The 24761-nt window shown below is 60.4% G+C and overlaps 11 protein-coding genes across 11 annotated transcripts; 4 read left to right on the forward strand and 7 right to left on the reverse strand.

The window, feature by feature from the left end:
• Nucleotides 1–155: 155 nt before the first annotated feature.
• Nucleotides 156–1024, reverse strand: A1Q1_04702 (uncharacterized protein; the record flags this gene model as incomplete). The annotated part of the gene is made up of 2 exons (XM_014322940.1): nucleotides 156–772; nucleotides 829–1024. The coding sequence occupies 2 exons, from the start codon at nucleotides 1022–1024 to the stop codon at nucleotides 156–158; spliced, it is 813 nt and encodes a 270-aa protein (XP_014178415.1).
• A 683-nt stretch (nucleotides 1025–1707) lies between these two features.
• Nucleotides 1708–2995, reverse strand: A1Q1_04703 (uncharacterized protein; the record flags this gene model as incomplete). Its single annotated transcript, XM_014322941.1, has 2 exons — nucleotides 1708–2041; nucleotides 2337–2995. 2 exons carry the CDS (start codon nucleotides 2993–2995, stop codon nucleotides 1708–1710), a joined length of 993 nt encoding a protein of 330 aa, XP_014178416.1.
• A 179-nt stretch (nucleotides 2996–3174) lies between these two features.
• A1Q1_04704 (uncharacterized protein) lies at nucleotides 3175–4689 on the reverse strand (the record flags this gene model as incomplete). Its single annotated transcript, XM_014322942.1, has 1 exon — nucleotides 3175–4689. The coding sequence occupies one exon, from the start codon at nucleotides 4687–4689 to the stop codon at nucleotides 3175–3177; it is 1515 nt and encodes a 504-aa protein (XP_014178417.1).
• Nucleotides 4690–5236: 547 nt separating this feature from the next.
• A1Q1_04705 (uncharacterized protein) lies at nucleotides 5237–5722 on the reverse strand (the record flags this gene model as incomplete). Its single annotated transcript, XM_014322943.1, has 1 exon — nucleotides 5237–5722. One exon carries the CDS (start codon nucleotides 5720–5722, stop codon nucleotides 5237–5239), a length of 486 nt encoding a protein of 161 aa, XP_014178418.1.
• A 1051-nt stretch (nucleotides 5723–6773) lies between these two features.
• A1Q1_04706 (uncharacterized protein) lies at nucleotides 6774–7971 on the reverse strand (the record flags this gene model as incomplete). Its single annotated transcript, XM_014322944.1, has 3 exons — nucleotides 6774–7016; nucleotides 7095–7111; nucleotides 7185–7971. The coding sequence occupies 3 exons, from the start codon at nucleotides 7969–7971 to the stop codon at nucleotides 6774–6776; spliced, it is 1047 nt and encodes a 348-aa protein (XP_014178419.1).
• A 363-nt stretch (nucleotides 7972–8334) lies between these two features.
• Nucleotides 8335–10621, forward strand: A1Q1_04707 (uncharacterized protein; the record flags this gene model as incomplete). The annotated part of the gene is made up of 2 exons (XM_014322945.1): nucleotides 8335–9708; nucleotides 9839–10621. 2 exons carry the CDS (start codon nucleotides 8335–8337, stop codon nucleotides 10619–10621), a joined length of 2157 nt encoding a protein of 718 aa, XP_014178420.1.
• A 274-nt stretch (nucleotides 10622–10895) lies between these two features.
• Nucleotides 10896–13420, reverse strand: A1Q1_04708 (peroxisome targeting signal receptor; the record flags this gene model as incomplete). Its single annotated transcript, XM_014322946.1, has 6 exons — nucleotides 10896–11071; nucleotides 11159–11348; nucleotides 11412–12191; nucleotides 12244–13111; nucleotides 13176–13261; nucleotides 13325–13420. 6 exons carry the CDS (start codon nucleotides 13418–13420, stop codon nucleotides 10896–10898), a joined length of 2196 nt encoding a protein of 731 aa, XP_014178421.1.
• A 435-nt stretch (nucleotides 13421–13855) lies between these two features.
• Nucleotides 13856–16210, reverse strand: A1Q1_04709 (vesicle fusion-related protein; the record flags this gene model as incomplete). The annotated part of the gene is made up of 3 exons (XM_014322947.1): nucleotides 13856–14782; nucleotides 14845–15986; nucleotides 16081–16210. The coding sequence occupies 3 exons, from the start codon at nucleotides 16208–16210 to the stop codon at nucleotides 13856–13858; spliced, it is 2199 nt and encodes a 732-aa protein (XP_014178422.1).
• A 460-nt stretch (nucleotides 16211–16670) lies between these two features.
• A1Q1_04710 (hydrolase, putative) lies at nucleotides 16671–17639 on the forward strand (the record flags this gene model as incomplete). Its single annotated transcript, XM_014322948.1, has 1 exon — nucleotides 16671–17639. The coding sequence occupies one exon, from the start codon at nucleotides 16671–16673 to the stop codon at nucleotides 17637–17639; it is 969 nt and encodes a 322-aa protein (XP_014178423.1).
• A 1595-nt stretch (nucleotides 17640–19234) lies between these two features.
• Nucleotides 19235–21469, forward strand: A1Q1_04711 (uncharacterized protein; the record flags this gene model as incomplete). Its single annotated transcript, XM_014322949.1, has 1 exon — nucleotides 19235–21469. One exon carries the CDS (start codon nucleotides 19235–19237, stop codon nucleotides 21467–21469), a length of 2235 nt encoding a protein of 744 aa, XP_014178424.1.
• A 1448-nt stretch (nucleotides 21470–22917) lies between these two features.
• Nucleotides 22918–24566, forward strand: A1Q1_04712 (uncharacterized protein; the record flags this gene model as incomplete). The annotated part of the gene is made up of 4 exons (XM_014322950.1): nucleotides 22918–23464; nucleotides 23564–23742; nucleotides 23879–24359; nucleotides 24403–24566. 4 exons carry the CDS (start codon nucleotides 22918–22920, stop codon nucleotides 24564–24566), a joined length of 1371 nt encoding a protein of 456 aa, XP_014178425.1.
• Nucleotides 24567–24761: the final 195 nt, after the last annotated feature.

Here is a 24761-nt window from a genome sequence, read left to right on the forward strand (position 1 = left end):
TAGTAAGAGTAGACGATAAACTAGACCGTAATGCATACTCTAATCAGCTTGAGCTTCTAACCGTGCCATTTCTGACCCTCTAACACTCTAACTCTCAATGTCTCTATCGCCACCACTCGACACTTCCCCGTCTCTCCGCCCCGCTCTCCGGACTCTCAACCCCAATCAAACCGCGAAATAGGCGGAATGCCCTCCCGTCGAACCACCTCTCCCCGCCTTTCCCTCGCCTCGTCCCTAACGCTCATCAGCAAGTCATGAGCCCTGGTACCCGGGCGCGGAGCAAGTGTCTGAATCTCGGCGCGGACGGCCGGGGCCCACAGTTTGCCATAGAAAGGCCGGTTGGCGCGGAGAAGCGGCGAGCCGGGCGAAAGCGCGCAGTTGAGCTCGGGCACGAAAACTGACAAACCGCGCGCGACGTTCGGGTTTGTGTACAGGGGCAGGTTTGTGGCTACGTGTCTGTCGATGTCGCCTGGGGGTTGGTCGTGGTCGGAGTACTGGTGTTGGTCAAAGTCGAGGCTGTCGAGGCTGGAGCCATAGTCGAGGTCGTACCCGAGAGCGGAGCCGAGCTCGTACTCGAGCTCAGAGTCGGGGTCGAGCTCGTACTCGAGCTCGCGGTAGGCGTTGAGGTCGTGGTTGGAGTTGGGGTAGGGATTGTGGTCGGGGTAAGGTTGGTGGTGAAGCTCATGCTCGAGCGCATACTCGAGTCCTTTATCGAGCTCGTACTCGTACCCGTACTCGTAGTCGAGGTCGGGCTCCGGGTCCTCCGGCTCCGCTTGGGGTCAGCACTGACGAAGAAAGGGGACCTACGAATATGAACAACCTGCGGACGCGGCGGGAACTCGCCCTTTCGTGCCAGCGCGCGCTTCTCCTCCAACTCCACCTCGTGCAACTTCCTCCGTTCGAGGTAGGCGCGCTCAATCTCGCGCAGCTCGGCCCAGCGTTCTAACTTGACCGTGAGGCGGAGGAGGGAGAGGACTGTGACTACGAAAATGGCCAGGCTGAGGAGGATAGAGGCGAGGCTCATCTCCCCTCACTTGCCACCTGTAAGTTGGGGAGGTTGGGGAGAAGCTGATGTGAGCAGAGAAGGGGCTTATGTACTGCCCAAGAGAGGGTGAACGCCCCGTCAGTGCCCGAAACCAGATGAGTGCAGTCTCGTCGAGAGCAGTGCTTTGAGTGGATCGTGATGCGGATGAGGTCATCGCACCGGACAATCAACATGTGCCACAACGGTCGCTGGCTATTGTCATCAAACTCAAGTGCTCAGCTATCAGAACAAAGCAGCGACTCGTCATCATCATCCATCAATGCGGTCTAGTATACTGAATAGGAGAAGGCCGATCGCCACTTGCACAGAGATCACAGGCTCACAGGCCAAGGTTAGAACATGCGCCGCTTGATCACGCCCTTGATCACCCTTGGCTGTGTTCGGAGCTGTTGCTTGGCTGCGGCGTGGAACTCGACCTCGTTAAACTCGATGGGCCGGGTGTCTGTGGTCAGTACATTCCCTCTTTCCTTGGCTCCGTCTCCGCCGCCGCCTTCGGCGCCGGCGTCGGGCCCGACTCACCACCCTTCCTGCTGAAATCCGGACGATGCCCAACCCAATGCCTCCTCCTGAACCTCTCGTCCCTCCTCCTCCTGCGCTCCTCCTCATCTATCCTCTCCAGCTCCCTCTTTTCCTCCTCCTCCTTCCTGATACGCTCCATGCGCTCATTCTTCTCCTCCCAATGCGCCTTTTCCAACTTCGCATTCAGCTCGTGGATCGTGTGGTACCGCCGCCCAAACTGGTGCTCGTACTGCATTGCCGCGAGCCAGACGTTGATCATGGTCTGTAGCGGGATGTACGCCTCCTGCGTCTCCAGCAGGCAGGCTAGGAGGAGGAGCACCACCCGCGAAGTCACCTTCTTCTGCCGCGAGAGTACGGGGTCGCTCGTCGATAGCCGCTGCCCGAGGTAGAGGTACGTTGCGCAACGCGCTAGGAGCAGGGCTGCTGCCCAGATACCCCACAGGAGCCGGGTGAAGAGCTTGAGTACGTCGGGCATTGCTGAACTGCTGAGGTGAGTGTGTGTGTCAATGGTGACGACGGGTGATGCGCGCGCTCATATGCATGGACGAGGTGACGGGTGCGGTGCGCGGACAATGCGAGCCTCATTAGCTTCTCACATCAGCGTCATTGTGATTGCAACTTCTGGGCGCTATTGTGTACAGTACAACACCTCTCTCGTCATGCACTGTCTGGACAAGAATCCTCTGTGTCCACCGCCTGCGACGGACCTTCCACCGCCACACCCCTTCCCCGCTGCTGGCATAGAAAGTCGATCTCGGCCCTCGTCGCGTACACGCCGTGTCGGTACTGCCCTCTCGACGAGCGCTTCCGCGCCTGAGCCGGGGTCAGCTCGATCCGCATCCCGGCACCGTACCAGCATCCGCTCTCGAGCTCTGCAATCCCCTGCCTCCATTCGGGCAGGTAGTGGATCTTGTCCAGCCGCCTCAGCTTGCTCTGCACGACCAGGCGGGAGTGGGCCATCCAGCCTGCGAGCAAGAGCACTCGGGCGGCCTCGGGGATGGCCATGAGATGAGGGGGACATGGGAGTGCGATAAGGTCCCAGGTTAACTTTGAGGTAGGATTGATTGCCGCCTCGAGGCGGGGTAGGAGGGCGCGAACTGCGGTCTCGCTCGCGGGGCGCGGCTTGGTGGCTTCTTCGGCTTCGGCCTTATCGGGCACCACACAGCGCCAGCGTGGTGTCGTACGAGCAGATCCGGGCTCGGCGAAGTATACGACGTGCGCCTCAGGTGTTGCGTTTTCGTGTAGAGCAACGCACCAGCCTTCACTGGACTGCGCCGGCATAACGACCTGCTTGATGTGCGCCTTGATTGGAGGGACATCTTCGAGCAGAGCCACCTGTACGTTCTTGCCAGCGGCGGGTTCGATGCCTGCCACCACTGAGCGAACTCTCTCCGCCGTGAAGTCCTCGGAGGTCGTGGGGTGGGAAGACATGAGGTTACCTGAGAGCAGAACGGGGTAGGCACAGGGCGGGGCTGCTTATGAAGGGGGAAGAGCGAGGTACTTAGGGATGGAAGCCGACGGAAGAGAAGCTACCGTAGACCGATCTGCAGTCGAAGACGTTTGGAAGCTGAATACGCCCCCGCTACTGTGTTGCATGCTATTGACTACTTTCACCTAACGATTCGCTCAGATTTGCAGGCCCTTGCTCTGACTCTCTCTGCTACGGGCTTTTGACACTCTTCGGGGGGCCGGGTTGCCGGTCGAAGCTCGACACTTCTCCACTCCATCTTCCGGCCTGCGAGGAAGTCGAGCAGATCCCGTTTCACCTTGCCCGGTAGGATCGAGACGCGGCCGAGGCACTCGACCGCCTCTTTGGCCGAGAACTGCCGGAGCCACACCAGCAGCAGCGCAGCCCACTGTTCGCTCGGCACAAACTTGCAATCAAGATGCAGCTCCTCCCACTTCGCTGGTGCCGGGGCTGTTATGGGCGTTTGGGTGAGCCACGATCGGAGTATGACCGCTCTCGGTCCCAACTCTTCCCTCCATGTGCGGCGGATCAAGGGCGGACTGGCGCCTGCCTCTCGTATAACGTACGCCTTGTCTTCTGTGAAGAGGACGATCTGCCACTGGGTTCCATTGATCTTGTCATCCAGCATGGGGACGGCGTTCCAGCTCGCTTTAGAGTCGCCAGCCTTGCCCAGAGCATCGAGGACTCTGAACATGACGTTGTCCGGGAGCTTCTCCGGTGGCCGAAACGCCACCTCCCTCCTCCTTAAGCGTTCCATTTTTGCTTCAGCAACCATGAGATCCCTGGTCCGCTTCTGCATCTCTTCGAAGAGAAGCATGTCCGCGAGACCTCCCTTTTCCTTGACTCCGCGGATCCCGGCTCCGCTCCAATGGCCGCGCCTTATCTCCTCTATACCTCGTCTCCAGTCACCCATGAACTCGAAACAGGGCGTGTCGGAACGTGGCGGGAAGGAGGGGAAGAAGGTTAGCCACGCCGCCAAGATGCAGGCGCGTGCGGAGCCGGGAATGTACGACGTCCACTCGATGTGCACATGCCACTTGAGGGGTGGAGTATCGTCGGGACGCCTCTGACCCGCGTAGGCGGCTTGGGTGATGCGTGACTCCCAGTCCTGTGGCGAAGCCTCGTATCGCCCGTTGGCAGCGGCAACTGGGGGGTACTGATAGAAGTCATCTCCGAGGAAGTACACTAGGCGGCCAAACCGATGAGCAGACGAGGATGTGGCAACGAACCAGAAACCGTTGATTGTGCCTACCACCACAGAGTCATACCGCTTGATGGGTTTGTCGCCTAGAAGCCACACACCTGCGCGCGGATGAGCCATCGATGTGACTCTCCTTAGGAGGCCTTGGACATCATGGACGGAGAGCTCGGCGGGGTCAATGACTTCAGGCATAGGAGCAGCCTCGGGGACTTGCGCTGGGGCGGTTGTAGGCCCCTGGGACTCCGCTTTGAGGGTGCGGGATGACTCACGCTTGATACGTGAGGGCGAATCGGCACCGGTGCGCGGGGCGGGCTCGGCTTTGATGGGGGCCTTTGCCTCGGCCGTGGCGGGATTGGTGCGTTTTCTCTTGGCCGGCGGCCTAGTGGGCGCGTATGGCTCTGCTTTGCTGTTTGCGGCGCGCGTTGCGCTGCGTGTCTGTCTGCGCTGTGCAGTCATGACGATGAAGAGGTGCCGGACGGTGGAGCGCGAAAGTGCGGGGACAACTTGTGTTGGGCGGATGGCCAGTTCGAATGAGTTGGGCGGTGGCCATTGCTAAGTAGTCAGTCGCCGAGCGGAATAGTCGGAAGGCTGTCAACATGAACAACGCCACAGAGCGCATAGATCACCAATGGCCCGTGCTGCAACTCATGGCAGCCGCGAGGCAAGCGGGGCCGTGCGTCTTCCGTCTGTCACCGTCCCACCAAAGCATGAAGCCTCAAGATCTTGGCTGTGCCTCGGCCGTCACCGATGAGCTGACATTGTCGCGCGGCGGAGACCATCAGGCATGGTAAATTGGCGCAAAGCCAGCCACAGCTAACGACTCAACTCGGCATCTCGGACGGGCGAGAGGCTGTGTTCTGATATTTTGTGCATCTATACTTCTGAACTAAGCCACACACAGCTGATCTAAGGGCCGAGACCGCAGGCGTGTGATCAACAATCAACGCGACGACGTCTCTTTTGGACGAGGACAGTCAAAGAACTCCTTGAGGGAGGAACCGCCTTAGTCCCAACGCAGAGGGCCGGAGCAAGCAGGCACCTCGGGAGTCTTGGAGCAGTCGAGGGGCTCGCGCTTGTCCCAACGCAGAGGTCCAGAGCAGGCAGGAATCTCCGGCGTCTTGGAGCAGTCAAGCGGCTCACGCTTGTCCCAACGCAGCGGTCCAGAGCAGGCGGGAATCTCGGGAGTCTTGGAGCAGTCAAGCGGCTCTCGCTTGTCCCAGCGAAGCGGGCCGGAGCAGGCAGGGATCTCCGGCGTCTTAGAGCAGTCGAGCGGCTCAGGCTCGCGCTTGTCCCAGCGCAGAGGGCCGGAGCAGGCGGCGACCTCGGGGGTCTTGGAGCAGTCGAGCGGCTCAGGCTCGCGCTTGTCCCAGCGCAGAGGGCCGGAGCAGGCGGCGACCTCGGGGGTCTTGGAGCAGTCGAGGGGCTCGGGGACGGGGGCGGCGAAAGCGAGCGTCGAGAGGAGAGCGAGGATGGAGAGCTGGAGCTTCATGATGTTTGCTTTGGAGGCCCATATCCTGCTGTAAGAGCCCCTTATATACCATCGAGAACACTGCCTCGGCACTCGGGCATGTCGCTCGGAGTACGGCCGCGAGGATCGCGGACCGCGGACCGATACTCTCCTCGCATACGGCCCTCGCAGATGGCGCCACGGGGACCCACCAGGAAGAAGTGAGGGTCAGGATGTGTTAGTGACCGGCGTGTTATCCGCCACGCTGTCCTGGTATGCTACCTTCCCCACGAGGATGTGACGACGTTCGGAGAAAAGGTGGAGCACGCGCTCGCGGCACACGACCGATCGATTTACGCTTCATTTCACTGATCAGAGACATCCTGATGCAACAAGTCGCCGGCAGGCACATTGCTATTAGGTTTGATCAATGTGTGCGGGCTTGCTGTCGTGCCCGCCATCAGGGTAAGACAGTCACGGCATGGCCGTCATGTCGTTGGTATGGGTGGACGATGGGCAGCAGCGAGGGAGCGAGCGTGCCGAGGGCACATTGACGGCCAAGCCCGAGTTCCTCGCTATGAATAACTCGGGCAACGCGCCGTGCACATGGTGCTTGTACTCGTGTTTGAGCTCGTGCGAGGGTCGTTGGAGGTGTGGTAGATGATTGGGGGAAGAGAGAAGGTCGGAGGGATTCCGCATCGTATATCCGCCTTCAACGCAGTCTCTGAGGTGGGCAGGGCTCAGGTGACGCCGAACGCCGGGGGCCGACGGGCTTGGGTCATCGAACGCTCCAGTATAGTGAACTTACAAGGTAATCTCCTCCGCCTCAATCAGGGCTAGTCGGACAGCAGCCTCGTGCGCCATTCTGAAGCTTCTAAGCGAAGGTCAGCTGAGGCGATGCCTGCAAGTTCCGATGCGCTCGGATCATGCGAGCTATCTTATCAGCGCAAGTCGGCCGCTGCGCACGCTATCTCCCGGCGTTAGCGCCATCGCCGTATCAGATGTGCTTCTCGGCCGTGTCGACGCAGCTTGAGTATGCTTGATATGCAATACATCGATCCAATGATACACTTCTCCTTCTATGCGTCTTCACTTAGAAGCCGCGGCTGCGGATGATACCAGCGACGCTCCGTCCAAACTCCTCAATGAGGGAGATGGCACTACCGGCCGCGCCCTCAATGCTGCCCGCGACACCAGCATACTCGTCCATCTTGCGCAGGTTCGAGCGCAGCGCCGACAGAGCCGGGCCGAGCTGCGGGTTCGCGTCCGCGGTGGCTGCCGGGGACTCGGTCGGGAGAGGCGGGAGCGGCTGAAGCAGGTGCGATTCTGTCGTCAGCTACAGGGAATGGAGGAGCTGTCATGTAGAGAAGGGAGAGGAGAGTTCAGCGTAGCAGACCGCTCGTGAGCAGTTCACCTTTGGCCAAGCTGGCTCTACGAGTCACAAGGTGTTGACGCATTGCACGAGTTAGTCTGTACAGTTGCTCCTCAACCATCGGTTACTCACCAGCCTCAAGGTACGCCATCATGACAGCGACGCGCGTAGCGTACCACTCGGTGCCGAATCCGCGGTCTTCCCTCATCTCGCCCTTTCCGCGGTTCGGCCTGGCAACGTTGACGGCGCGGTCAGCAATCTGCCAAGCATACTGCACGCCAGCGAGCGGATTCGGCGGCGTCGGAATGCGACCGAGGTTGAGCGCCGTCATCGTGTTGATCTCGGTGTTGGCGCCGTAAGGACCGGCACGAGATCCGGGGAGGGGAAGGATGTTGCTGAACGTCTGCAAGAGGGTGGTCGCGCCCGGCGGAATGGGGATGGATGACGGGCCAACGGTGTGGTTCGTCGCAAGCAGGGCGTGGGCGTCGAGGAGCGAGTTGCCCGCCGAGGCGCTATGCCATAGACGTCGAGAGAGGGGGTCGAAGAGTACCTCGTCCACCCTCCTGCTGCCGCCGCCGGGCGTCATCTGAGCCAGGCCCTGGGCACACCAGGCATCGACGAGAGCACGAGCAGGAGCGAGACCGGGACCGAAGAGCACGTCGAGCGCATTTTCGGCGGCGGTCTCGGAGAGACCCTGATCAGACGTCTCCGCCGACTCGGGCGAAGACGACGTCAGTCCGGCTGGCGGGGCGGAGGTAGAAGCAGAAGGCGAAGCATCGAGGACAGGCGTTTCCGTAGCGTTGGCGACGGTTGAGGAAGACGGCAGCGAGCGCATCGCGTCGACGAGCGCACGCCGAGTGAAGCTCGTCCGGTTCACGTGCGGCAGTGCAGCGTTCAGAACGGCTGCTCGGAGCGACATGTTGATGATGTGTTGGAGTTGTTGTGAGCGGAAGGTCAGGTCGAGATGAACGTCGGCGTCATGTTTCGCAGCGAGCTCGGAAATCCACGGCGGCAAAGCAATTCTCGGGTGGAGGTTGACACAAAGACTAATGACTTCTAATGAACATGAACCGATAACCACGTGTTACTAGTGTTGATTAGGAAAAGCTAAATGCGCTTACATGAGCGGAGCAGAGTGGAGGCACGTTGGTGGAGGGAGGTGGATGTCGGCAGACGTCGGTTGCGCCGAAAAAGTCACTGGGTCGAGGAACTAGAGTTGAAAGGTATGACCTCACCATCTCGGTCACTCTCACCTTGCTTCCTTCACATTCACCGACGCACCATGGCTCTCCGACTCGCGCGAACTGCGCGGGCTCTCCCCACCCGGGTGCGCCTCGCTCCCACCGTGGCTGCGGCGCTCCCTACCGGAGCGCGCGCCATCGCTACCACCTCGGCCCGCCTCAACGACTCGGACGACAGCAAGCACCACGTCAACCCGTTCAAGCGCCTCGAGGAGAAGCTCTCGGCCCACAGCGGTCACTACAAGCGTGTGACTGCGCGCCCCTCTGACTTGGGCCCCGACTCTGTCGGCCACGCCGCCATCATTGGCGGATGGCTGACTGCCGCCCGCCGTGCCAGCGACAAGCTCTACTTCTTCGAGCTGTCGGGCCAGGGCGCCTCTGTCCAGCTCGTCGTGCGCAAGCCCGAGCTCGGCAAGGAGATGATGAACTGGCCGCTCGAGAGTGTGATCCAGGCCGAGGGCGAGGTCATCGCCCGCAAGTCTCCCCCCAAGGATGCGTCCACCCCGCAGGACCAGATCGAGCTCGACGCCGAGTACGTCCAGCTCCTGAACCCAGCAAAGGAGCTTCCTTTTCGTCCGTCGGCCGCTGAAAAGGCGTCCAAGGCTGCCGACGCTAAGGACGCCACCACTACGAAAGCTGCCGCTGCTGCTCCCGAGGGGCTCGCCAACGAAGATCTCCGCGCACAGCACCGGTACCTTGACCTGCGCCGCAACGCGCTCGCCAAGAACCTCAAGGTCCGTTCTGAAGTTACCCGCATCACGCGGGACTACCTGCACGGTCTCGGCTTCACCGAGGTTGAGACTCCTATTCTCCTGAATTCCTCGCCCGAGGGAGCGCGCGAGTTCCTCGTGCCCTCCCGCAACACGGACGAGAAGGGGCAGCCGACATTCTACGCGCTGCCCCAGTCGCCGCAGCAGCCGAAGCAGCTCCTGATCGCTTCGGGTGCCGTGGACAAGTATTTCCAAATTGCGCGTTGTTTCCGAGATGAAGACGGAAGGAAGGATCGGCAGCCCGAGTTTACGCAGATCGACATCGAGATGGCCTTCGTCGACAACGCCGCCCCCCCGCCCGACGCGAACGGGACCCGCTCGACATGGGCGATCGGTGGCAGCCAGGTGCGCGAAGTCGTCGAGGGGCTCGTGAAGCGGATCTGGAAAGAGGTCAAGAATGAGGACCTCGAGGGCTGGTTCCGTGTCATGCCATACGATGTAGCGATGGACGTGTACGGCTCTGACAAGCCGGACACGCGGTACGAGATGTACACGCTTCCCATCGGGTACTATCCCACGCTCAGTGATGAGAGCCTCGACAAGATTCTCCTTGACCAGAGCCCGTCCACCGTCGAGTGGATGGTCACGCCCAAGAAGTGGGCTGATGCCATCGACGTGCCCAAGTTTGCGGGCGAGAACCAGATGGTGAGTTAAGGGGAGAGGCTCCGAAGGGGCCGAGCCTGAGTACCAGGCGGAGCGCAGTGAATTCCAGGAACGCACCATGACATCACTGCGTACCTACCGAAAGAGCCTGCAATCGTGGCGAAGCTGACAGCAGATCGACTACGTCCGTATCACGGACAAGAACCAGTACTCCTGGCCCTCGGACAGTGTGCTGACGCTTCCGATGGGTCTGACGCTGGACTCGTCGATCCGCGGGGGAGTGCAGCCGGGCGACGTGGTGTGGCTCTCGAAGCGGCCCAAGATTGCCGAGGGCGGGTGGACGCCTCTGGGCCGTCTCCGTCCACAGCTGATGGACGCGATCGTGGCTTCTGGCGCGCACAAGCTGCCCGACACGCCGCACTTCCTGTGGGTGACGCAGTTCCCGCTCTTCACGCTCGCGGACGAGGACAAGGCCGCCCTCGCCAAAGGCCGGTACGCATCCACACACCACCCCTTCACGGCGCCTATGGCCGAGGACATGCCCCTGATCGAGCAGGGCAGGGACATCAGCGCCGTGCGCGGGCAGCACTACGATCTCGTCCTGAACGGGGCCGAGATCGGAGGCGGGAGCGTGAGGATTCACGACCCCGAACTCCAGAGGCATGTCATGAAGGAGATCCTCAAGCTCAGTCCCGAGGAGATGGGCCGCTTCGACCATCTCCTCAAAGCGCTCCAGTACGGCGCGCCGCCGCATGGTGGTATCGCCCTCGGACTCGATCGCCTCGTCGCCATTCTCACTGGCTCCAAGAGCATTAGGGACGTCATCGCGTTCCCGAAGACGGGAGGAGGTCAGGATCCCGTATTCGGCGGCCCGAGCCCTGCCACCCCAGAGCAGATGCAGGAGTACGGCATCAAGAGCGCCAAGGAGGCGCCCAAGGTCGACAAGTCGGGATAGACCTTAGGGACAGTAGTCAGTAGAAATCAAGTCAAGTTAGGGGGACAGGACAACTCATACATTTCGATTCTCTTCTATGCACTCGTGATAAATAGAATACTGGCCTGCAATGCTTTGCAGCCATGTGACAATGCTCTTTCAGAAGAACAGGGGGAGGGACGGTGGCGCGTCTACGTGCGGCCACCATGTTTTCGCCGGAACCGTGTCGTCCTTTCGCAGGTCGTGGTGGAGAGGCGGCCACACGTGCTCGACATTAGGGGCGGTCGCGAGGCGCTCAAAAGTCAAAGCCGGCGTTGCGGAACACGCTGAGGTCTGTTCCGGGGCGCGCCTGGTCAGCAAGCTCGGGCTTCTCGAGCGCGACGAGCGCACGTCGCAGCGTAGCCCAGAGCGAGTACGCCTCGGGCGCGGCCGTGCCGCCGTTTCCGGGCTGGAGGGCGAGAGCAGCGAGGACTGGGGTCAGCTATGCGTAACACTGCAAACTAGCTGCGAGCCAAAGATGCGCGGAAGCAAGACCGGACGCTTGCAGGATATACTCACAGTGCTCGGCGGCCTCGCGGTACACGCCAATGTTGAGACAGGCGACACCGAGGTTGGCGATCGCACGCGTGAACGTCGGCTTGATCTCGAGAGCGCGGCGGTAAGCGTCGACGGCCTGCTCGGGGTCTCCACCGTTCGCGAGCGTGGCTCCGAGACGGTTCCAGAGGAGGTAGTCCTGTTTATTAGCTTGCTGGGATATTGGCAGCTTTTACGCATCGCGCTCGCTCTCGCGAGCACTATGCTGCGTACTCACGTCAGGCCTCTCATTCAGCGCCGCGGTCCAGCACGACCTGGCCTCCCCAAACTCGCCCTGCATGTAGTACAGCGTGCCGAGGCCCACCTGGACGTCTGGGTCGACGACGCCCTGGTTGGCATACTGCTCGCGCGCGAGGTCGAGGTACTGCTTCGTCATGCGCTGGTGGACGGCCCAGGGGTTGTTGTCGCTGACAAACTCGGAGCGGCTCGGCGCACTTCCCGCGTGCGCGGGGTGGAGCTGCGCGAGGAGCTGGTGCAGAGTCGTGAGCGCAGCGAGGTCGAGCGACTCGTTGACGTAGCTGATGGCAAGGTTCGTGAAGAGCTCGCCCGCGACCTGGTTCGCCTTCGGGTCGTTCTCGAGCGCGCGCCGTCCCTCGTCGAACGCCTGGAGCGCCCGGTCCTCCATCTCGTTCTCGGCGTGCGTGCGGCCGAGCACCGCCCAGGCGTGCGCGCGAGAGACGTTGACGGCCTTCAGGTCGTTGTCCGTCGCGCGGCGCAGGAAGGTCTCGATGAGAAGAGCGCAGTCGTGGAGCGATCCGCCGTTCGAAAGAAGGAGGTTCGCCTCGTGCCACGCCGCGAGAGGAGCATACGAGTCGAACCGGTTCGGCGTCGTGAACACATAGTTCACCTGCGCGGGGAGGCCGTTCTCGTTCATCGTCTCGTCCATCCATCGTCCAGTGCCAAATTCCATCTGGTCATCGAGTGGCGTCTGTCCGAGGTCGTCTCGCTCAAGCTCGCGCTGAAGCACGTCAAAGTCGTCGTTCTCGCCGTTCACAAACTGATATCAGTTAAGCACTGTAACACGATAGCTTCCGAAATCTTGAACTCACCTGAGAGAACTCGCTCTCCCACTCGGCGAGCTTGTTCTGTCGCTCAGCCTCGGGCTTGAGGCTCTCCCACACCGCCTCGAGGTCGCCCTTAACGGCTTGTCCTCCTCGGCCTTCGGCTCCTCGGTCTTTGCCTCTTCCGTCTTCTGCTCCTCCTTGGTCTCGGGCTCTGCCTGCTGGGGAACAGCCTGGGCGCGGGCATCGGCGAGCGCAGCCTCGAAAGCAGCCTCCATCTTGGCGTGGTCGGCAGCGACGGGCGGGCGGCGACAGGCGGGGCTGGTACTGCTGCATCATGCCCATGCCGCCGAAGGGGTTGGGCGGCATCATCTGCGGCTGGTGCATCATCGGCTCCATGTGCTGCGGCATCTCACGCGCCTTGCCCTTGCCCTGGCTGAAGTCTGATGCCCAGCCAGACTGCGCGGGCGCTGGGGCCAGCTGCGGCTGGGGGGAACCCCGCTGCGACTGCGCCTGGAAGCGCTCCCAGTCGGCCTGCATGTTGTGGTGCGCCTGGTGCGGCGCCATCTGCGGGACGACGGGGGTCTGCACGGGGCCAGGTTGGCTCAGCGCGGCAGACAGGTGCGAGAGGTTGAACGGGTGCGGCACCTGCTGCACCTGTCCGGGCGCGGCGGGGGCATGCTGCTGGCGGAATGCAGCACCGGCCTGTGAAGACGATCCGGGCGCGCCCGACACTCGGTCCTGCTTGTTAGCTTTTGACACACGCCCCAATGTAGCTTGGAAGGTGTTGCCGACGACGAGCGAGCGGAGTGTGAAACCCGGCGCATAGTCCGAGGTCGTCGCAGAATTCCCGTGCCGGTGGCGATGATGACACGGCTCCGCTGCCCACATTTGATCCCTCCGCTCCGAAGAATGCCTGTGCGGCGAGCGCTCAAGCTCTCACAGTGCACAAGCCCTGTTCGAAAGCTTCTTGTGCTCACTCCCAAGTCCAATCCAACTGGACTCGCGATAGCTTTTCGCTCATCACCGGACAGCCCGGTGTGACGTCGCATGACCCAGAATTCCACTACTTTCCGAGCTTCGGAGCGGGGTTCAAACTGCCAGCGAAGGGAAGAGAAACAGCACTCACCCTGAAGACGGAGTTGTCGACGCCCTCGCGCTTGAGGACGTTGTTGAGGGGGTTGGAGTTGACGCTGCAGTCTGCGCCGTTGAGGAGGCCGCTCATGGTGACTGGGGTACGGTTGGGTGATGGAGTGGAAAGGAAAGTGTGTAGTGGGATTTGTGGGGGCGGCGTTGGCCGGTTATGTCGGGTAATTCACTGAGTCATCGTGCACTCCCTTTGGCTTACTAGGCTCCAGCGATCCAGCTTGGCGGACGCTGATCCTTTTACACGGGCGGAATCAAGTTTGGACACATCACAAGCTCACCAGACCGCTTTCTGATCACCGTTAATACAACCTCGTCAGGCACACTAATACCTTACAAGTGTCGGCCGGTCAGCTGCGGCGATGGCGACACACGGCCGCGCCAGCGCCGCTCGATTGCGAAGCCGACGGACATCTCCGCCTCTTTAGTGATCGTCCTCGGCGCCCGTCCACCTTCGTGTCTAGATGGTACAGTGCATATGAATCTACAATGGTGTATACACCTATCTTCCCTCTCAGAACCTCTCCCGGTCCCGTTCTGAGCGCATCCCCTTCGCCTTGCTCGCCATGGTCCCAGCGTATGCGGAAATATTGGCCATGAGCGATGCCGCACCAGAAGCACCAAGCACCTTGACCTGCTTGTCAGTTGGAGTCGGTTCCACGTAACTCACCATGATGGTCGGCTCCTGTGGGTCCTCGATGCCCTCGTCGCGGACCTTGCGCTTGAGAGTGTCCATGACCTCGTTTGTCTCGCCACGCTCCAGGTCGTCTCGAGCGCGCATAATCGCCTCGACGAACTGCAGCTGCGGGCCATGCGTCTTGGCAAAGTTCCAGTAGTCCATGAAAACCATCTGCGGGCTGGCGCTGAGCATCGAAGCGACCTGGTCCATGATCTCGAAGCTCGGCTCGAGCTCCTCGGGCGGCTTGTACAGCGTGAAGAAGTCGAACACCTGAGAGATGTCCGAGCGCAGCCGCTGCACGGCGCCCGGCATACGGAGTGAGTTGGGCGGAGCACGGCGCAGTGCCGTCAGATACGTGATGAGGAAGGCGTCCAGCAGGTCCTCGATTACAATCTCGAAGATGCTCGGGTTCAGGTGACTTTGGTAGTCGCCCATGTAGTCGCGCATTGTCTCAATGATTTGCGGCATGAGCTGGTCGTTGTACCATCCCGACTGCATGAACTGCCGCGTCGCCGGACGCAAGTCGTTGAACACGAACTGTACCAGCGTGCCAGTGCACTGCTTAGCCACATCGAGGTAGCCGTCGATCGCCTCGTTGAAGCGATCAACGATCGTTGGCTTGTACTTGTCGCTGACAAGCGGCTCGAGGCGGTTCTGAAGAGCTTCCGTAAAGTCGGCCGCGCGCAGCTGGTCGTTCGCAAGTGCCATGACGTACTCGACGAGACCTCCGGCGACCTCCTCTGGCCGCTTCTCCGCCTGCGCCTGCGCCTCGTCCGACATGAGCTTACCCACTCGCTCTGCACCCGCCGCTGCACCTTGCTGACCTCGGTAACGACACGAGCGAGCACGGCGCCCTGGTTCGAGTCGAGAGCGAGGTCGATTTGCTGGTTGACGATGGAGAAGAAGTCGACAACGCCGTCCATACCGAACAGGCCGTCCGTTCCGCGCGAGGGTTCCTCGGTTCGTGTCCTGAACTTGGCCGTTTCCTGCTTCTGCAGGTTGACTGTCCACTCCTCGAGCTTGGTGATAATGAGGCGGACGTAGTCTTCCAGCAGATCTCCGGCCTTGCCGTCCAGCAGCGGCGGCTGCAGCCACTCCGACGGCACCTCTAACTCCTTCATGCTGCGCGTATATTCCTTCGTCCAAGCATAGAGCTCGAGCAGCACCTGCGCCTCTGGCGCGCTGGACACAACCTTCTTCAGCACCTCGTCGAGCGCGAGATGGTACCGATGGATCAGCCACTTGACCGCCTCAAAGTCGGGCGGGAACAGGTGCTCGACGTCGTCCTTGATGCGGATAATGTCCTTGTACATGAAGTCGAGGCCATCGATGAAGCCGAGGAGATCGAGCTCATTGCGATCGTAGTGGTCCGCAAACTTGCCCTTGATGTTCTTCTCGATCGCATCGAGGAACTTGTGCCGGTAGTTCTTGATCGGTCGCGCATTGCCCTGGACTCCGCGGAGTCGTGCGGCGTCGTTGCCGACCTTGCGTACGAGACGGAGTGCAACTGTCTTCTCGTCTTCCCTGCCCTCAAACTCGATAATCTTGACGAGACGGACGACAGTGCCTCCGTAGCCCTGGCGCGCGAGCTCAACGACGTTGCTTGCGAGCTCCCACATCCATCCCTCGAACTCCTTGATGAGTACGTCGAGGGGCTCGAACCAACGCGTTAAGATCTCCCGTTCTTCTCGGTTGCCACGTTTGGCTTCGGCCATCGTCTCGTTCCGGAACGACTCGAGCTGCTGCAGCTGGAAGTGGATGGGAAGCAAGTGCGGCGCATCCGAGATCGGGCCCTGCGAGCGGTCATCGTCCAGAAGCCGACCGAGGTAGTCGACCTTGTCAGCCATGCTCTGCAGCTGCTCGACCATCTTGGCGGTCTGCGCGAAATTTCGATGCACGGCAGACACACGCGTGATCTTCTGGAATACGTCGCTCTCGTCCTTCGTGTTCATAAGCTTTTCGATTTCTAGTCATGTCATCGCGAATCATGTTGGCGGCCGCGCGCGACTCCTGCAGTCGCAGCAGCGCTTGTCGGGTCGCATCGAGCTGGCTGCGAACACCTTCCTGGAGCTTGTTGTCGAGGGCGGCTTTCTCCTTGAGGAGCTTGTTGCGGTAGGTGGTGAGTTTGAGGAGGTCATCCGGTTGGCGGAGGACCTCTCCCACCGCTGCTGACGCCGAGAACGTCGCCATCGCGGTGGTTATGTGTGGTAGAGTGCTAGGCGAGTACAGTCAGACACTTGGAGGATGCACTGACGTCCACCACCGCGTAGCTCGATCCAGGACACTGGGCCCCCATGACGCGACGGAACCAACCTCCACAGTCACCTTCCCCACGTGGTCGGAATGTGTTTGGATCGCCTATCAGTTGTTGTTTACCGATGCATCCTGTGTCCTCTTCATCATTTATCGCCCCGGTCTGAACGGCCGTACGAGGTGACGGGCTCCGCGGACTTGCAGAGGAAGAGAAATACAGACCTCTTTGCATTCCTTGCTCCAACATGGCGTCAAGATCTCTGAGAATTGCTGAGAACCGTCTCAAACGCCACGAAATCGAGACACACACTTGCCTCCACTTGCTGACACACCCACACAACTAGCATCTGTGTGCTGACTCAACATCTCTTCGCACGTTACTCACAACAGCAACGACATGGAAACTTCAATCCGATCTGGCGTCTACAAAAGCAGCTCGGGAAGAGCTTCCACCCCCCAACAGACTGCAAGCGACACCTCCGCAATGCTGACCACCACCTTCCACAACCAGACGCTCTCGAACGGCGTTAACGTCCACTACGCCGAGTCCGGGCACCAGGATGCACCCATCCTGCTCCTTCTTCACGGCTTCCCCTCCACGAACCTGCAGTTTCGCAACTTGATTCCCCTCCTGGCCGCCTCGTACCACATCATCGCCCCCGACCTTCCCGGCTTCGGCCACACCGTGCTGCCGCAGGGCACTGTTCCTTCCTTCGACTTGATGGCTGAGACTATCAGTCAGCTGGTCGATGCTCTGGGCATTTGCAAGTTCGCGGTGTACGTGTTCGACTACGGTGCGCCGACTCTGTTCCGCTTGGCACTCAAGCGCCCGGAGCTAATTGCGGGGATCGTAACCCAGAACGGAAACGCCTACGATGAGGGCCTCGGAGCAGACTTCTGGGGAGGACTGCAGAAGTGGTGGGCTGAAGGAGACGAGTACGGACCCATGCGGGAGGTCCTGTTCGGCGCTGTCGGCGACATTGAGTGGACCAAGGCTCAATACTATGACGGTGTACCCGAGGAGAATGTCAAGTTGGTCGACCCGCAGATGTACACCCTCGACTACCTGCAGCACCTCGCCGATCCGGCCAAGCGCGACACGCAGATGCGCATCTTCTGGGACTACCAGAACAACGTCAAGCTCTACCCTCGCTTCCAGGAGTATCTGCGCACGCACCAGCCACCCGTTCTTGCTGTCTGGGGAGAGAATGACCCCTGTTTTGTTTACCCCGGCGCACTCGCATACAAGCGCGACGTTCCCAAGGCTGAGATCGAACTCCTCCCCGGCGGGCACTTCCTGCTCGAAACGCACGTCCGCGAGGTCGCAGGACTGATGCGGCAGTTCCTCGGCCGCCTCAAGTGGTAGAAGCTAAAATCAGCGTCATCAGTAGTCATCAGTAGACCACGCCAGCGTCATAGACGCCGCAGCCACTGTAGAATGACCGCATGCACACGGACGTATGCCACAATCAGTAATCTGGACAAACGATCGAGTGGGTCCGGAACAACAATCGCCCCGTCTCCCGGCCGATCATAAAGGGGGTACCGCATAGGTTTCCGCGGGTTGTATCACGATGACTCATTAATTGGGGTGTGCCGGTCATCAGCGGCGAGCGTGTGCAGAGGAATGGGAAGGGCTTGGCAACGACCCCCCAGTTCTTCGTCGACCAGCAATCGCATCCACCCACTTGCACACCGCTTCAAGAGGGGTGTCGGTGGTCGGGGCCGCATCAAGATCGACGAGGGGGAAAGGGGGACGGTGGATGGGGAAGAGGGGGGCTGCGGGGGAGCTCGCAAAGTCGCCACCGGTTCGGGTGGAGCGCCCCGTGTGCGAGTCCCGATCCGTGGGAGCCGCTTTGGTCGAAGGCTGGGCGGCTGCCTGGAGAGGGGGGGGGTGGTCGAGTTTGTAGCGCGCGCTCGTCGTTGCTGTGGCCGTGGTCAGTCGTGTGGGGCACTGAACAGTCGGGGTTGTGTGTCTTGCTCGCTCGTCGCTGTGTGCATGTGTCTGTGGACAGCTGGTCGCATAAGCAGCAGCTGGCCAGCCTCGCAGACCTGCGCACACCATTGCACCACCGTAGCGGTCCAAGCAGGCCCTGCACATAGGGTGGCAAATGCGAAGATGGATTGCGCACCCTTGCGCGCGGTACAGGGCGCGGCGTTATTTTATAACGCCGATTGACGTATGCAGCGGTTTTTGCAGGCGGCCGGATAGGCACGGTGGCTGTCGAAGTCTTTAAAAGGAGTACAGGTCCCAGCCGCGAACAAGTTCAATCCCCCCGGGTTTTCACTGATCGGACCGACCTCCACCAACCAGCGTCCACCGGCCACACCCACCGGCCACCGCTCAACACCACCACCAAAAACAACAACAACAACAACAATCCACCCGTCCATCCATCCCTCACAAGCATCCAGCATCCATCCACCCATCCCGCGTGCATTATACCCGTCCGGTCCTCATCTCTTAACTTTGTGATATCATCCATTCCCCAAAAAGGCATACCCGCCCCCCGGTGCATACTTGTTTTCCATTGATCTGATCTGAACCATCAGTCCGCTCGCCACCTCGCACCCTTCCTCCGTCGTCATCGATCGGGCAGCGACACCTTCCTTTGCATCCCCCCTCCCCTCTCCTTAACTGCTGCACTTTCAGACAAGGCTGGCAACACCTCCGTGACCTGGCATACGAGGTGCGTTCTACCATTCCGCCCTGCATTCCCTGCGATGCTGCTGGCTGGTTGCATGTGAACGCGTAGATTCTAGAGCTGACTGACCTTGCCTTTCCCGCCCTTATCCGTCCACACACTTCCCAACTCATCATCATGGTCACTCGCCGCGCATGCCAACACGCAACACGCATACCCTCTACGCCATATATAAACATGGTCTACTCCCTATATCAACCCCGCCAACGATACTCACCCGTCGCTGTTCTGACACTCGTCATTTTCGCCAACAGACATGTCCGCCGAGACTGCCCCAGCGGGGCCCGGCGCCTCTGAAGTGACGGTCACTGCCACGCCTCCCATCGACAAGCCCCTTATCAACCCTATCCAAACCCACACCCCTCCCCCTTCCTCCACGATCGCCGAGGCTCCTCGCTCGCCGAATGCTCTGAACCCTGCCGCAGCCAGGAAGAGCAAGAGTGCGTCGCCCGTCAAGCAGTCGTCACCGCTTGTCAACGGCTCGGGAGCGCCTGCTTCTCGTGCTTCGCCGTCTGCCCCAGCGTCCAAGGCATCGTCTGCCGGACCCGCCACTGGCTCGCCTCTGCCTGGCGCCTTCCCTACCCCTGCCAACACCTCATTCGACCCGGCTCAGCCATCGAACGCCTCCAACGCCACCGCGATGGACGTTGATTCGACAGACTCCAACAGCCTGAAGCGCCCTGGAGAGGCTCTGCAGGCGGGCGAGGTGAAGCGTGCGAAAGAGGAGCATGCGGATGGCCAGGACTCTGCTGCAGGCACGACACCCATCGTTGCTCCCGGAGCAGACCCCAATGCGCCGATCGTGTATCCCTGGACCAACTACGTCGAGCCTCCCCCTCGTGATCCAGGACCTTCCACGCGTCTGACCCTACCTCAGTTCAAGCATTTGCTCAGCACTGTGCGGTCGATGCTCAAGTCGAACAATTCGTTCAACTTCCGCGAGCCTGTCGACACTGTCCGCTTCAACATTCCCCACTACCACCAGGTCATTGCCTACCCCATGGACCTCGGTACCGTGGAGACGAAGCTCGTCGCCTCCGACCCCCGTGGCCCGCCCAAGGATAAGGCCAAGGCTGCCCGGTGGGATACGAGCAAGGGCACCTATAACTCGGTCGCAGAGGTGACCAAGGACGTGCGCCAGATCTGGGAGAACACTCGCAAGTTCAACGGCCGCGATCACGTTGTGTCCCAGGCTGCGTCCAAGTTACAGGACCAGTACGAGCGCGCGCTTCGCACCCTTCCCTCCGACAACCTTTCCCACGCCGCCTCCCCTTCTGCTTCTTCAGCACGCCGCGCAAGCGTCTCCCAGCCGCCTCAGATTCGCCGGGACCTCGACAGCTCGCGTCCCAAGCGTGAGATTCACCCTCCTCCCTCAAAGGACATCAACTACGATGGTCCCAGCTCGCTGCGCAAGCCCAAGCGCCGCAGCGACCCGCAGCTGCAGTGGGCGGCCAAGACCATCCAGTCGTTTGAGAAGACGCAAAAGTACTTTGAGATCGCCTCGCCCTTCCTCTACCCCGTCTCCGAGATTATTGCTGCCATCCCCAGCTACACCTCTGTCATCAAGAAGCCCATTGATCTGTTACAGATCAAGCAGCGCCTTGAGGACAACGTGTACGAGGATGTGCAGCAGATCAACAACGACTTCCGTCTCATGATCTCGAACGCTCGCCAGTTTAACCCTCCTGGAGACGCCGTGCACAACGCTGCCAGCGCGCTGCTCCAGGTCTGGGAGGAGAAGTGGCGCAGCCTGCCGCCAAAGCAGGAGATCCGCGAGCAGAGCGAGGACATTGCGGAGGAGTTTGATGACTCGGAGGACGAGGACAAGGACGTCGTTCGTCTGAAGGAGGCCAAGGCAGAGCGCGCGGCGCTCGACCGGGAAATTGCCGACCTCGAGGCCAAGATTGCGCGCAAGCCGGCCAAGGTCAAGAAGACGGCCAAGGCTGTTCCCAAGCAGGCCAAGGCTCCGCGCAAGTACTCGTCGACCAAGACCTCGTCCCCCGGAGGTGCCAACGGTGTGGCTAAGAAGCCTCGCAAGCAGAAGGAGACGCCGGTATACCGCGACGACGACGACAGCGACGCCGAGGAGCAGACCATCACGATCGCTCAGAAGCAGGAGCTTGCCGAGAAGATTCAGTCTGCGTCTATGGAGGTGCTGGCCCAGGCCATCGAGATCATCCAGACCTCGACCAACATCTCTGGAGATCAGGAGATTGAGCTCGACATTGACTCGCTTCCCGCTGCGACTGTCCTTAAGCTCTACAACCTCGTCTGCCGTGGCCGCAAGGGTCGTGGCAAGAAGGGCACGGGCAACAACAAGGCTCCCGCCGGTGGCCGCAAGCACCTCAACGAGAAGGAGGAGGCGGACCGTATCCGGCGCATGGAGGCTCAGCTCCAGTCCTTCGAGGGCCGCGGCGGCGGTGGCGCTGGCGGTGCCAACGCCTACGACGACGAGTCGAGCGATGAGGAGGAGTCGAGTGACGAGGAGTAGAAAGCTAGGCCTGACAGGCATCTCTTATTGTGTTTCGGCGGTGGAGTGAGTCTGAGGGGGCTAGGACTAGGACTTGAGGATTTTGGGATTCTGGTTCGGGAAGGAGGCATCGCGCCTCGACTGCGTTTCAATAGTAGACCTTTGTAGTATCACCGCCGTCTAAGGCGTCATGGCCACTGGCCGTCCGAGTGTGTAGACTGTACTCGGAAGAGACATGCATGATTAACATGTCACATCTCACAAACAAGCTGCTCGCTGGCTCGTTGCAAATGATTCGTTCGGAGCAGGTAATGTTATTTGAAGATAGTCTGATGGAACTCTTTAAGTCGGGGTGTCAGAAGGGTGTTGGGGAGGTTTCCCACGGTAGTCCAGACAAACAGTTCCGTAGCACCATACTTCCACCGTGCTGCATGCATGGATGTGCGATATGCAGGAGAGCTGTGTGTACGATGTAGTTGAGAGGGCTGAGCCCTCATGTACGCATAAGCTGCGCGCCGAGGTGTGGCGGTGTGGTTGGTTGGGATCATTTTTGGTATTTTCCTTTACACCATCGCGCAGCTTGAGCGGGCTTCCTGACAGCTAGAGCAAATCATGATTATATTGTCTGAAATCACTTTTGTAGCTGCTAGCATTTGAATAAGTGCGCTGCAGTGAGCGATTAATGTGGACTGTGCGGGCTGGGTACCGCCGGTGCAGGCGACGAACGTTATCGGGTTCGTCCGTTTGTGACGTCAACCTGGCCGTGCATTGTTCTGAGCCTCATGTTGGCAGCACAGCAGAAACTAGGCCTTTATGCGCATAGATAAGCCCACGCGATAGACACGACGCGCCGAGATTACAATCCAGCCGGCCCGGCAGTCGTAAGAATTGTCGCAGAGCCAAACAGCCTACAGCTGACCAGGAGATCTGGGTGTGTTGCCTGTTGATGGCCGGTGAATATCCGGTGTACAAGCGCTGAGAAGCGGGCCGTTCCCTGATTTGCAAGCTTTGGGTCGCCGGTTGATCCGGAGAGGCGCGGCATGTCACGGCACGACCGCAACGGCATATGCGTCAGGTGGGCACGTGAGAACTCCGCAAGTCAAACTTTATGACTTGTTATGTCGCCAGGTAAGACTATGCATGCGCATTATGCAGGCCCGACGGTGATCAAAGGACTGTCGGCGCCCATAAGCCGGCGGACACGCAGAAAGAGGCGCGAAGAACGCGGCAGAAGGAGACCGTTGTTTTTACGCCGAGAATGCACCGAGCGTCAGCCGGTTTTCTCCCCGGTGTCCCCACCGCTACGTCACGCCCGCCCTGATTGTGGCCGGAGCAGGTCCGGTGGGAACGCAATAAATACGGACCTCATCCCCGCGAGTTGTCGATTCTTTCCCCTCCTAGTTCTAGCAAACCTTCGCGGTCCCCCTACCACCATAAACGCTCTCAAGCTCGCAAAGCAAGCAATCAAGATGGCCAAGGCTCCCCCCCAGTTCTTCACCCTTTCTGACGGTCGCAAGATCCCCTCCGTCGGCCTCGGCACCGTGAGTCGCTGCCGCGCTGGAACCTGCCTCGGGAGCTCGACCGAGCTCGTGAGAGCATGCAGGAACCACTGCGAGCGCAAAGGAGAGCTTCCCAGCTCCACACTGAATGTGAACCGAGCTGACGCTGTGCCCCCGAAACCGTTGAAAACGCTTCCACCATCATCACCCATCCAATTCACCACCGCCACACCCCCCGCCCACCTTCCATCCACCTCTCACGCATCCGCATCCATCGCAACAGTGGCAGTCCAAGCCCGGAGAGGTCGCCAAGGCGGTCGAGACCGCGATCAAGGTGAGTCTAGCCGTGTGGCGGACGGTGGAATCGAGTTATGGCCGGTCACGTGGCACACCACCCGGCCACCTCCCCACGAGACCTCTACTCCTTTCCATCGTCCCTCACGCCTTCCAACGCACCTCAAGAGCTTCGCTAACGCGCAGGCTGGCTATAGGCACATCGACTGCGCATGGGCGTACGGTATGTTCCGGTCTTTCTCGACGTTCTTGCGACGTTCTGAGAAGAAAAACCGCGAAGAACGGTCGAGAAACGATGGAGATCGGTAGACTGACGTTTCAGGCAACGAGGCCGAGGTTGGTCAGGGTATCAAGGCCTCTGGCATCCCCCGTGAGGAGCTCTGGATCACCTCCAAGCTTTTCGAGCTCCACCATCACCCCGAGCACGTTCCCCTCGCCATCAAGGACACCCTCAAGAACCTTGGTGTCGAGTACCTTGACCTCTACCTCCTCCACTGGAACGTGAGTACCTGGGGTTGGCCGTGGGCCTGCATGGGTCTGTGACCTGTCGGACTGATTACTGGCGCTTCTGCCGCTTATCTCCTGGCTGTTTCCAGCTACGTTTTGACACAGAAACTGACTCCAGATCAACTGGCAGGTCGACGCCCCCGAGGGCGTTCTCCCCCAGTTCGAGCACGTCAAGACTGCTCCCAACGGCAAGCGCCTCCTCGACGTCCCTCTCTCGGACAACGTTCTCCCCACCTGGCGTGCGATGGAGAAGCTCGTCGACGAGGGCCTCGTCAAGTCGATTGGTATCTCCAACTTCAACATCCACCGCACCAAGGACCTCCTGAAGGAGGCTCGCATCAAGCCCGTCGCCAACCAGGTCGAGCTCTCGATCCAGTGCCCCCAGTTCGAGCTTGTTGACTGGCTCCACAAGAAGGACATCCTTCCCCAGGGCTACTCGCCTCTCGGCGGTACCGACGGCGAGGCTCTCCGCAACAACGAGCAGATCAAGAAGATTGCCGAGAAGCACGGCGTCGAGGGTGCCAACGTCCTCATTTCGTGGCTCGTCTACCGCGGTATCAACCCCCTCCCCAAGTCGGTCACCCCCAAGCGTATCGAGAACAACCTTAAGCGTAAGTTGACAGCTGACAGGGTGCATCGTAGCTGACATTGCAGTCGTTACTCTGTCCGACGAGGAGATCAACTCGATCAACGAGCTCGCCAAGTCGACTCCTCCCAAGCGTGTCTGCGACCAGTCCGACCTCTACGAGCCCTACTACGACATCTACCAGGAGAAGGACCCCAAGTACAACGACAAGGTCCAGGCCCAGTCCGACTAAGCGCAGGAAGGGAGAAGAAGTTATAATTGAAAAAGCACCTATGGCCGCTCGGCACCAGTCATCCTAGGACCGTGGACCGAACACGCTGTACGTCGTATGCAACCGATATAGATTCGACGGGAACACTCTGCAGGTAGTACTAACAAGCATCTGACAACTGCACGCTGGGCGAGGGGTGCAAGAGAAGTGCGTAGA

Source organism: Trichosporon asahii, assembly GCF_000293215.1.
Source record: "Trichosporon asahii var. asahii CBS 2479 unplaced genomic scaffold scaffold00070, whole genome shotgun sequence".
Lineage (NCBI taxonomy): Eukaryota > Fungi > Basidiomycota > Tremellomycetes > Trichosporonales > Trichosporonaceae > Trichosporon > Trichosporon asahii.